Genomic DNA, 13,193 nt, shown 5'->3' with positions numbered 1-13,193 from the left:
TGAAGTTGCATTTATCAAATTTTCAGACCTGGTTAGGATCAAATAATTTTTCATTATATCCTGATATGTAAAACCTTAGCACTGACAGAGGGTGTACTTTCTTTTTTTTCTGCCATGACAGTAGTTTAAAAGTGCAATAAAATGCATTCCAAGTATAAAAGCAATGGAAATTGGGAATCTTTCTTGGCGAGATGCTCTTTGCTTGCTAGGGGGAAATTGGAAATGACTCGTTATGCTCTCTTGAAGAGCTTCTGTTACTGGCAGAACACGGGGATTAGAGTGAGCTCGCCGACATGAACAGGTTTTGCCTTTAGACTGAGAGAGAAAGTTTCCTTCTGACTGACAGCTTCTTCTTCTCTTTTGCTGTCAAAACAAGCAATTTTTAGCTTGCAGGTGGTTGATGACAGCCTCATTTATTCAAAATCTCAATAAAGCAAAGATTGTTATAGTAATTAAAGCCTGCGCTGTTATTTATGCAATCAAAACGTCAACACCAATCTCATTACATCACTATACTCATAGAAGGGAATACAGTCTTAATTTAATCAAATTTCTTGTTTAATTAGTCACTACATAAATAACACGAGTAGCTCCATTGAGGGAGATTGTGGTGATGGTCTTTACCCGTCAGTGGTACCCGGTGAATAACACATGACTGGAGTAGTAATGGAACGAAGGATGGCAGGTTCGTGATAATGTTGTCTCGCACCATGCGCCTCGTTTCCATCGGTAAAAATGTAAACACATTCTTTACTTGCGATGGTTTAATAATATCTATTAGACATTTTTCTGTGCCGCAGTTTTTGCCCTGTTTACCAGCTTTGTGCTCATTCTGACAGAGCCTCAAAAAGCTTAGCACAGGTAGCCTGTGGCTACCAGCCTTGAACACAAACAGCATCTCCTCCTGCAATACCTGTAGGAAGGAGCTCCTGTCTGAGAAATACAGCGAGTATTCCGGTGCCCTTTTGAATAAGCCGTTGCACTTTTCATCCTCTTAAAAAAAATCTTGGGAAGGTGAAGGATTATGGATTCTTATCGGTATATGAAGATCAGAGGGATTAGTGGTATAATCCCATTTAAACCCACAAAGAGTTTTGGCAACCTTGGCTAATTCTGTTCAGCTATGATATGCCCACTGCCCCATATGGTTACAGTGGCACAAAGCCCAATTATCTGCCTTCCACCCATCTCTGCTAGCCTTCGACTCGACTGGAACTCGTTAGATTTGTTCATTTATATCAGTCCCCTTGTCATCCAGGCAGATTTACTCAATTCACTGACCTGGACAGTCGCAGTGAAATGCAGTTAAACCGATCCTTTTTTTCTTGCTCGCACCTAACCTTACTGAATAATTTGTTTTAAGTGATTAATTGCCATTTAGGTGTGAAATTGCAATATAACACTTCTTTGCACGATAGCAGTGCAGCCACTATGCGTCGCAGGAAAAAAAATATATGCAGACCCACCCTGCAGAAACTGCAGTGTGAAAAAAAATCGCTTTCTTCTTCTAGGACTCTCACTCATGTTGTTGAGCAGATAACCCTCTCTCACTCTCTTATGCGTGACACGTTGCGCTGTCGTTAAATATCAAGACCATCCCTCATCCTAATGACCTAATGTGAACGGCATCAACAATTGCTTCCTTCTCCCTCTTCGGACTTTAATCTCACCATCCTCCATCCACCCCACCTCCGCACAGATAGGTAATGGAGAATACAGGGATTGTGAATCACTATTTCATGACAGAAACTGCCTCTAGATGGGAAATTATAGAGGCCATACATTGAGCCTGAATATCCATATTATAATATGTCATGCCTAATAATCTCTGATGCTTGCGTTTTGGAGGAATAAATGCTTCGCATACATGGTTCCCTGGCAAATAGAGACACCCAGTACTCTCATCGGTATTCTGCAGAACAGCAGTATCAAAAACTTTGGCTGAGTAATTGTAGTAATGTTGAAATATGCTGCTTGATCTCTCTCCATTCAGTTGATCAAACAGAGGTTCTGTCAAGGCAGCTGTAGCTAACCCTCTGTTTCAGAGCTAAGAGCATGACAGCACTTCTTGCCTCTGTTTCTTTCTGGGTAAAGGAAGCTGCTGTGCTTCAAGGCGCTATTTCATTTCTCTCTCTATTTGTTTCTCTTCATGAAGTTTTGTTTGATCCTGGGGGATTCTGTTGAAAAGGAGGAACAGCAGACATAATGCTTATCTGACTTTAAAAATTAGTCCTGCTGAGGTTTCAGCACTGGACTAGAATTTAGTTGGTCAGGCCCTTATGGTACTGTGTCTGCTGAGTACCAAGGGAAGCCTGTAAGTGACTGGATGAATTATGGAGGACTAAGAATGGTGGAAAGGATCATCATACATACTTAGCATGCGGTTATTGCAGTCACTACTCACCTGTATTGCTATGCTGCAGGAATATTACCATATTGCATTAATCAGCCTTTTATATTAACAGGCTGCCAGGCTTCTCTGAACAAGTTGTCCACATTAAGACTTTCTGTAACTCAGAATTTAAATGCTGTTATTCCTTCTTTAAAAGAGTTCTCTCTCTGCGTCATTCCCCATTGTTACAGTTTTGGTTACTAAGCCAACTATTTGACTTTTGCCTTGTATCTAGAACAATCTCACCTCCAGGAATTACTGTAAAACAGAGCCATCTGTGTGCTAGAAAACATATTCAGGGCAATGCTGTGTATTTTCATGCATATTCATGATAGTGTAACTTGAAACAATGAAGGTCTCAAATTGTTGCTGTGCTAAGCTGGGGATTGCCAGGCTGTGAAACATCACAAAATAGCTTCATCTTGTTGTACTGGACTCGTTTAAAAATGTTACAAATGTGTTTTGCACTTACACGACCACCTTGATTAAATCCTGTTGGTCCCCCGCAGCTGACAGAATGTAGACTGTGTTCATTGCAGATTTACAGGAAAGAAGGACCACAGCCAAACATTTCACATAATTTCATCATCACAGCATTTTCCCCACTGAAAAACCATCAGTATATGAGTGCTGTGAGAATGAAGCCTCCTGATGCAGGACACTTTGCATCACCTGCAGTCACATCGCAGCACGGAGCGGAAAAATTTAGAGAAAAAACCCCCCAAAGTCACGTTTGACCGATAATTAGTAGGAACTGTATTTATCCATTCAGGGCTTGCTTGCTTGCTCTTCACGTTAACTAGTCATTGTCAGGGGAAATTGCAAACTCAATAATGCATACCTGATTTAAAAGACCATTGCCCTTTTCGGTACCTGCTCTCTTCTCTGCCGCAGAGATTAGAGCAGGGTGGTGCATCTAAACGTGCCTGGAGCTGATACTTTACCAATTGCATATCTCATTTCCTGGTTTAATAGGAATATCTAACATTATTGTGACCTCAGGGAGATAATATGACCTGTGGAGCGTGCAGGGTTTACTGGCATCATTGGTTAGAGCTTTACTCGCTTTTCAGGGCGCCATCAAACTACACGGTGGTGACTTGGAGTAAAGCATCAATAATTCAAGGACAGTTAATTCACCCTGAGACGGGACTCTGTTGACCTTAGAAAACTAAGCAGACCTGCTCCGTGAGAGTTCAGTTCAGGTGCAGTACTGTATAAAACTCTCTCAGACCCTCATTTCTTTATATTTTAGTACCCAGAAGCTGGACTTTTTTAAATGTAAAGAATTTGTAAAGTGGTCACGAGCAATAGTTGTCCAGGCTTGCTCAAGGTCTTTCAAAGTTGTTGCGCATTGGCTGCTTTTTCACTAATTTTCCGTCTATTGCTTGTATCTGAGCACTTTTTTGACCTATGAATATTTCAAGCATGACAAAGGCGCCTAACTCAAGGGATGAACCAGTGTTGTCTTTACATCTTAGACAAATTGGCAAACAGACAATTTAAAATCTCATCTTTAGACACTTTGTTACTAACAGGCTTTTGCAACAACACAGACGTTGTTCCTTTCTTTAGCTGAAAGGTGATTCCCAAAGAACCATTAGCTGAAATCTTTGCATATCTCTGCTTTGCAGTGTCCTTATCTGTACCCAGTGTTGGGGAGTAACGGAATACATGTACCGCCGTTACGTATTTAAAATACAAAATATGAGTAACTGTATTCCGTTACAGTTACCGTTTAAAAAGGTGGTATTTAGAATACAGTTACTTTGTTGAAATAAATGGATTACACGGCGGTACTTTCCTGTTTCATGTTGTGGCGGGTCAGGACTGTTTGGGTTTTGTTTGACAGCTACGTTCTGTTGTTCCAGGCGGCAGCGTTACGGTTGCCATGGTTACAGGGTGCCGCTCTCTCTGCGTGTTTCCTGGGTGAGAGAGGCCTTTTTGTTGTTGTTGTGCTAAGCTAATAGGCAGAATGCTACAGGTATAGCTCTAAAGAATGTAGCATCATGGGCAGTGTAGTCCGTGCTGCAGGGAGAATGGACTGCCATACTCGTTATGTGTCTGTGAGCGAGGGAGGGAGAAAAAGGAAAAGTACGAGCTGTCATCGAGCAAAAACGGGAGCTGGAAGCATGTAAATATAATAATAACCACTGCAGCCAAGAAGAGAGCCTGACGAGCCCAGTTGTAAGTAAGCTATTAAGACTCGACTGTACACCGTGTTCGTGTTTTCCTCCAAAAACAATAAGTTCCGTTGGAGCAGCCTTTCAACGCCTCTCTCTGTCTCTCGCTAGCAAGGTTGACCCAGACAACAAATAAAGCCCGACACAGAACCCAACGTATTAGCCAGAGGTCCCTTTACTACGGTTTGGAGCCGCAGACCGTCAGTAACAGTAATAAATCACAGCAATAGTACATTCATGTAGTTGTAAACAGCATGATAATATATTAAGTAATCCAAAGTATTCAGAATACGTTACTCTCATTGAGTAACGTAACGGAATATGTTACAGAATACATTTTGGGGCATGTTTTCTGTATTCTGTAATGGAATACATTTTAAAAGTAACCTTCCCAACACTGTCTGTACCTCAGATAAACAGCAAATCATATTCTTAGGAAATAAGAAAAATCTGGCAAAGACCTGAGAGGAACATTTCTAGTCTGAAATGTTCTTAGTGGAAGAGTGGCTAGATGTCCTTCAAGCACAAGAGAAGCCTGGAGAACTATTCCTCCACAGCATGACAACTGGTTTTATGGAGCTTTACTTCTTGTGATGCAGTCCTGGCAAACCTGATTGAGATGAATGGAAAACACCTCGTACCATACGTCCTAAAAACATTACAGAAATCTCGTATGCAGGCAGGCTCGGGTTCTCTGACATAATCCATTTCTGAAAGTTCACTCAGGTTCGTGCTTGAGATTGATGTTATGAATAAAGGAACTTTTGCCATTATAGTCAAAGGCTGCTTCTTGCTTAGCAGTATGTATGTCGTTGTACTGATATTCAGATCAGCTATCACAGCTTGATGAACACGTCTGTCACAGCAAGTCTGACCTTCTAATGACTGGTCTCCAGCTAAGGCCACAGCAGGACACTCGTGTAATTTCCTTTTTTATCCAGAAGGATGATGGGAGCTGTAGCAGCTGGAATGCTATTGTATGATTGGAAAACAGATACGGTGTATTGCTCTGTGTTGGATCGAATGGATTCTGCCTTCTTCTCACAGCTTCAGTGGATGCTGAGAGCTGGTTAGATTGGATATCAGGGGGAAAAAAAAGTCATTTTGTTCCGCTTCAAAAAATACAGCCAAATAACATTTAAGACAAACTGTGACGCAGCGCTGTCTCTATTTCTGTTCGAATCAGCCACTGGATTGGCAGCTTAGTGAAGAGGTGATGTATGGAAACACAGACATGCAGAGAGCGCCTCTTGTGCTGCGATATGTCTTGATCATCTGCTGGAGCGTGAATCAGTGGTAAACAACTGCAGCTTTAAAGTCTCAATATGGCGCTGGCAATCGGGAATCGGAAGAGCTCGGCTTCTCAGCAGGCTGATATCACGCTGCTCTGAAAACTTGGGAGCCTATATTTATAACTTGTTTTTGATTCACTTAAGGTGGAGAAAAAGGAATAATGTGCTCATTAGAGCTGTCACACTGTCATACTAAATTCTATATACTACTGAATTTAAAATACAATTGGATGTGAAAATAAGCCAGAAATGAAGCCTTATTGTACAATTCAAATAAAGAAGAATCTTAGAAACATAAATATTTCTAATTATTGATACTTCTGTCTCTCAAAAAGGTTATTCTTCTATATATGGCTGGTTCCTTTAGGGGTTGCCACAGGAAATCATCTGCCTCTATCTCACCCTATCCCTAGTGTCCTGTTCTGCCACTCCAACCCTGTGCGTGTCCTCCTTCGCTACATCCATGAATCTTATCTGTGGTCTTTCCTCTTCTATCGCTCAGAAGGTGTGAAATCAAACTTGTAGAATAGAAAGACACAAGAAAGCATTTCAGCTCCACTTAGATGTTTCAACCCCTTTCCCAAAGATAACCGGACTCAGTGGAATTTACAAAAGAGGACGCTAGAACTGCTGACAATTCTTGCTGTTTACTGGCATCATGGATTAGTATAGCAAAATGCAACACAATGCCTCTGATTGTTAACCTGCTAACATCTAAAAAAATGGTCAAAATGGATCGCTGTGAAAGTTTTACTTGGATGAGAGAAGGATATGTGTTTGTTTTCACAGTGGTATACCCGGGAAGAAATGTGGAACTGTTATCTTGTCTGCGGAGGAGCTTGGAAACTGCCGAGTAAGTCCAAAAAGTTTTAACCATCATACTTTTTTTGCTTTTGTAACTGTTTACACTTTAAGTGTCAGAGTAAATGTTTTGCAGCGTTCACTTGTCTCATGTGAACTCGACCCTTAAAGCATCATTACGTCTGACTTTAAATGAGCGAATTGTTAAATTGTGACACGTCACTGTGAGATCGCCTGCGTTGCATGGAATTGCTCCATTATCTATGTTTAGCGATGTTCACGAGTCCGCTGAAGTGAAGTGGGATATTTAATATCCTTTACTCCAGCGAGATATATTGTGCCATAACTGTCCTCATTAAACGAGCAGGATATGCCGTGTTACTTTGCAATTGCGTTTGCCATTTGGAGCTTGTGTACATAGTGGATATGCTATGCGTTTGAATAGCTATTTAATGAGACCGCCTTCATTTCAATCACTAAAACAGGCACTTGCTCCTATGTAGTGTGCGTTAATCCATGAGTCTGCGTTAATAACCTGTGTCCACTAATGCCCATTGACTTTCTCTCCACACTGCTAAATGAAGATAGTAAATAATCACATTATACTGCTGCCAGTGGAGCAGGACTTATTGACCGGAACAACCGGCCTCCCTCAGAGGCTGAACAAAAAGTCTCTTGAGCTTCTCTGTAAATGTTTTATGATTCCCTAATACATGTAAGCAATGATTCGGTGGTTTCTAACTTCCTGACGTACTTGTTTAGCTTATAAAAGCACCTTGTTTAACAATTGTACCTGACTAGGTGTTTTTTTTCTTATTGTTTATTCCCTGACAAATAAAGAGTCTCCTGTTAGAGTGAGACTGATAAGACATGCTGATAATGAAACCACCATGATAAGCATTACTGATTCTGCACTGCTGGATTGAAGTGTCAGTGCTCACAGTCATTGGAGGGCTGCTGTGAGTCATCAGGTGCATTGGATCTGCGAATGATAGGAGTTAGCATCATCAATGCAAAGCACCTCTTCAAGAGGCGATTCGGTAATATAAATGCAAATGATCGTTACTGGTACAAATGATGATTTCCCTTCTCCCAGACTCCATTAGAGAGACACTGACTAGACATGTCACCGCAGACCTGCCCTGTATACACAGAATTTAACCCCGAACAGAAATGTCTCAGGTTTGAGAAAAGAACAGGCAAATGAAAGCAACGACGTACTAAAAGCGTGACAGCGCTGTCACCACACCTGTGAATTCTTACAGTCTGGATTGCCACCATCCATCTGCTTGTTGTTTATTCTATAATCCACCTGTGACCAATAAATGGAGGCAGCTGAGTTGCAGCATCGCCTGAGGTAAACACTGCAACTCTTGTTTGGGGAAAGTGAGACGAGCAGAGGGAGAATCGACTGGGGAAGTTCTGCAGGGACTGTGAATCGAGAACTGGGTTGGCTCTCACCTTCGTGGTGGATTTGCCAGGTATCATTAGACAGAGCAACAGCCTCTGCGTGGATCAAAGGCTTCCTCTTGGCTGTCGTTGCCTCTGGCACATAGGAGTGCAGAGCAGTGGCTGGCTCGCTTCACATCTTCCACACACTCCAGCTCTGTCTGATTTAAATAAAAGTAAACCACACAACATTTAACATATGGAAGCAGCAAACCTCAGTCCTGGTTATCAGTTCGACTCACAATTGTTCACAATGTGGCGATTTTGTTTATAAAACTTGACACCACAAGTTTTCTACAGAGAGGCTTTTTAGTCTGTACAAAACAGCCTCACGTCCTATGAATATGGAAAAAGTAATCAAGTAAATTAAATGAAATAAAATAAAAAACCTCTTGAATGAATTTAAACGAGCTCTGGTAACATTAAAACCCTGATTACTAACATTTTTCATTTATCAAGCAAACGTTCATCACTTTATCACTGTAGTCGGAAACTTTTCTTTTCTTTCCTGTTCTTTTTTGAGCTTACGTAATGCTCATCCTTACATTGACAAAAATCCTTCACCTGAGGCTTACAGTCATAATAGACGAATGCCCGGATGAATGGAGTGATGCGCGAAGCTTATGATTCATTTTGTGATTCACTACAGTCTGCAATCCCAAGGATGTCATAAGCTTGTGTAACGTGAATCCAGGCACTGTGCGCATTGCTTTGTATATCTTTGAATAGACCCACCCCACTCTCTGTAAGTGGCAGTGTGCATCGCTCTGCCACTTACCCCATGCGGTGATATCTTAGTAGAGCAGAGAAACGGGTAGGAGGATGTAGACTGAAGTCACTATTCCCCTGCTGCTCCTAAACCTCAGTGGCTGAAATGAGTGTTCTGCCTTTTCCTCGCTTAATGAGAGAACACTGCTAGGCTCCGATGTGGGTATGTGTTATCCATGCCTAATGAAGGCTTAGGGCACTGTGCTGCCATGATAGTGTAATTGTAGAAGCTGTGTCAGGGTTAAACAGGACAGTTATACTACGGATCTATTTTTTTAAGGGCTTTCATATCTGACCTAAGCAAACTCTCCCAACATGATGTGTTAGTTTCAATGCACCAAACAGCACCTTGGAAAATTAAACGTTCGTGTGAAAAAACCACAGAGGGAGAGCTTGACACACTGCAGGTAGAAAATGCAAAGATATTGCAGGCTGGATAGAAAGGTAGATAATAACCGAAAATGACAGTAGGAAATGAAAATGGATATATAGCAACCCCTTCAGCTGCCAGCGCTGACTGTTTTAATCATAGCGTTACTCTTCACCTGCTTCAACATTTCCACCACAGTGAAAGGATTCAAACTGTGGTGTAATCAGATTAGCTCATTCTTTAAATTGTTCCAGCGCAACAATTTAATTCTTTTGCACTCTAAAGGAGTAACTGTATTATTTCAAATAGTTCAAAATAAGTTGTTTATTTAACATCGGACCTTGTTGAATACTCTTATTTAGTCCAGCGAGCCCCTTGAACAATAGGCAGGTTGGAGTCCTGCATATACAATTAAAAAAAGTACATAGCTTCCAGTGTGGAAATATGATGCCAGTGAAGTGTTATTCTATCTGAATGTCACTAAATAGAAATAGCCGTGGCTGCAAAGAGTCTTCTGGTCCTATAGAAGTCTATGAACATACAGCTCTCTGATGTAACCTCTGTAAATACTTTCCTGCTAAGTTTATGGACTCACTCAATCATTTTAGATCATACTGAATAGAAAATTAAGTCTATTATAAAAATCTTGGTCATACCAGGTTTTAAAATGTTAGATTATCTGCCGCATGAAACCCGCGCGTAGCTACGCCCACCTTTCACCCTCTTCTTTTATGCCATCTTTTGTACTGGCAGAAAATGAGGACAAGCATAATATCCCCCTCTTCAGGAGAAAACTGCAGGAGTTATTGTACTTTGAATTATATAGTAGCTCCGTGGTAGTGCTGTGTCCAAGGCAAAAAGTGATGTTTTTGGGGGTTAGCGAGAGGCAGGTCAGTGGCAGACTGTGTCCGACTGATGTGGGTCAAAGCAATCAATAGAGGCCCTGCTCTGCACCATGCTGGTTTAGATCTAACAGCGGCACTTCAAAACCTAAAAGCCCTGAAGACCAGCTGGGTAAAGACAGCTCCTCTTTTTGCTCCTTGAAAGCTTCAATGTCTTCTGGCATAAAACTTTAACAACTCTAAGATGTGATAATAAGACCCCCGATTTACATATGTGGTACGTTTGGGGGGGTACAACGCTGTTAAGAAGGTTTGAACATCATTCAGGTGAAGATGATGATTGAGATGCTGATGGAGAACACTTTGCAGAGCTTTTCTTCTGATGTGGACATTTACCTGTCCAGTGTGCCCATTATGCAGCGTCATTATTGTACTATATAGTGACCACGGGGAGCCAAACTGGAATCAAGAACATTATGGAGCATGCTCTTTGTCTTTGATGTGGCAGTGCACATTGAAATGCTGCCTAAATGAGTATAATTATGATAATACCAGCCTTTCTAATGTATCATTAGCTGCACTCACACCCCCCACATGCTTTTGTACACAGGCCCCTCCCCTCTTTGTGTGCAGGGTGTTAGGATCCATTTATGTGCCTCTGTATGGTTACTCTTATTGTTATTTTATACAGCACAAGGTATTTTCATTTCCCGTGTTCCATCTACATTGTTATGCAGGTGTTGCATAATAAAGAAATGGTAATGAATGCATTTGCAGGTTTTTGAAACTAGAGCCCACTGTTTGGATTTGCTGTCCTCTTATTAAGATTCAGTCAGCACTTTGCTTTTAGTTGGTGCTTCAGTGCTTTTATATCCTGGCACACAGCATGTGGACACAAACATCGGGAGGCAAACACAGCCAGTAGCATGGATTTAAAGTGTCCTGTACTTTTCCGTCATTCCATTTCTCTGACTGCCTTCCTCCTTTGTCTGTAGGATTACGCCACCATGCAATTTTGTGCCAACAAACTGGATAAAAAGGACTTCTTTGGAAAGTCAGACCCCTTCATGGTCTTCTACAGAAGTAATGAGGATGGCACGTGAGTTTGTCTTTCGCATTTGCGTCTCTGTAAGTCTTCTGTTTTGGCGTATCAAAGCCGGGCTGGAGGGCACGAAGCTCCAAGAGGAAGGGGAGCAGGGTTGAGAAAATTGGAAATAAGATCGAGACCCCTTGAACTCAGCTGCATGCCGATGAATTCATGCAGACATGGTTTCAAGGCAAAGCAGTTTTCTGCTTCAGATGTGAGAAGATTTTATCACTGATTTTTTTAAGTGTTTGTTTATATTTCAGAGATGTTTGTTTGAACTGCATCTCCAGGTTCACTATCTGCCACAAGACCGAGGTGGTGAAGAACACACTGAACCCTGTGTGGGAGCCCTTCTCCATCCCTGTCAGAGCGCTCTGCAATGGAGACTATGACAGGTAGGTTGACTGATGATGCACAGGTGAGTCTCAGGAAGACAAACAAATATTCCCACACACTCAGAGTTTGTTTTTCAAGGAGAAATTAAAGCGGTGCAGAGTTTTAATATGTGGTGTAGCTCTTACAAAGTGGATCAGGGCTATCAGATTTAGAGCAAATTGATTTGCTAATGTTATTCTATCTGCTGCTGAAATAGACAATTATTACAGGCCGACTAGCACTACATGCCACCTTGCCTGGCTCTTTATTGATTTCTCCACAATCACGAGAGCCTTTCAGAGCATTGCAGGGTTTCTGATTGGTTTCTCTGGTGGCAACTTCTAGCTTATCTGAATCTTTTCAGAGTGAAGGGCATTGCAGAATACCCAAGGAGCAGGAAGAGTTTTGGCAGGAAGATAAAATAACACGAGCGAGAAAAAAGAGAGCGAGCGGAGAGGGAGAGTCGGTCTAAAGATGTTGACAGGTAGCTGGAACAACGCAGGAGCCCTTCTATGTGTGTTTGTGTGCAGAAGCAGGAAAATGTTTAGACCCAGACAGCCGTGTGAGTGTGTAGAAGAACACGTCAAACCATGGCCTCCGCTACGCTGGGTGTCAGCGAAGGTTCGCTGCTTTCAATCCTGGCTCTGTTCACCTGCCCGGAGAAGCTAATTGGGTCAGACAGATGGAGCAGAAGCATGAAAGTATCCTGATTCCCTTTGAGGATTTTGATGACAAGAGAAATCTGCAGCCATTTAGGGTCTCTCGGCTTTTCTTTTAAAATATCTACAGTTTCCGAGATCTATGCAAGAGACCTGCTGCACGGCTGTTGCAATTTCTCAGTCTTTTCATTCAATACTTTTCAAATCATGACATTTTTATTTCTCTTTAAATTGTATAAGTAGAAATGGCCTGCTTTCTCCCCCACAGGCTTTTCTTTTGGACTCCAGTAAAATGCACAGAAAGGCTGGTCTGTGCTGTATTTTCTGCACTACCGTCTTTCATTCTTGTTCCCTTTTCTCCTGCAAATACACAGCAAAATTTACAATATATTAATAATGATGTATTGACTATCTCTCTGCAGTCACATTTTTCACCCTCACGAGAATCTGATAAATCTCCTGCAATCGTTTGTCTTCGATAGCGATCAGAAAGTGAAATCTCTCCCATTTCCACTCCAACACAACGCTGGTTTCAGAAACGAAAATGAAATTGATTCGAGGATCGAGCTGCCCCCAACTCTGCTGATTATAATGATGCTGAGTCATCACAGGCAAATCATCTGTCACAAGTGGCCCCGAGTGTCAAGAATCATTTGTTTTTTTCATACTAGTCGAGATTGCAAAGTTTTCTAACTCTGACTCTGAATGTCTGGTTGGTTTAGAGGGAGACAAGTGATGAGTTCATCACAGACCATTAGAGGAAGTCTCCTTTCTTTGTGCGTTACACAATTCGGACATTTGTTAGCTGGGAAAAATGGTGCAGACACAATTAGTTCAGGTCAGGATAACAGAGTAGTCCTCCGATACTTATCCGCCTCTTGGATCCTCTGACAAGTGACTGACAGCAGCAGCTGATGGGAAGATGGGGGTGGCAAGCCACTAGTAGAAAAGACTAGAAAAGAGGAGGCATCTTCC

The 13,193-nt window shown here is 41.8% G+C and overlaps 1 protein-coding gene across 2 annotated transcripts in view; it reads left to right on the top strand.

Annotated features, from left to right (window-relative positions):
• The window catches only part of cpne5a (copine Va), an 88,422-nt gene that overhangs the window by 35,657 nt on the left and 39,572 nt on the right, over nucleotides 1-13,193 (top strand). For both annotated transcript variants that reach the window (XM_085145270.1, XM_085145271.1), the window contains 3 exons: nucleotides 6,657-6,720; nucleotides 11,093-11,196; nucleotides 11,475-11,579. In XM_085145270.1, the coding sequence (XP_085001396.1) occupies nucleotides 6,657-6,720; nucleotides 11,093-11,196; nucleotides 11,475-11,579 (273 nt within the window). The remainder of the gene's footprint in view (nucleotides 1-6,656; nucleotides 6,721-11,092; nucleotides 11,197-11,474; nucleotides 11,580-13,193) is intronic.

This window comes from Neolamprologus multifasciatus, chromosome 20 (genome assembly GCF_963576455.1).
Source record: "Neolamprologus multifasciatus chromosome 20, fNeoMul1.2, whole genome shotgun sequence".
NCBI lineage: Eukaryota > Metazoa > Chordata > Actinopteri > Cichliformes > Cichlidae > Neolamprologus > Neolamprologus multifasciatus.
This window is presented reverse-complemented; position numbering and strand designations above follow the sequence as displayed.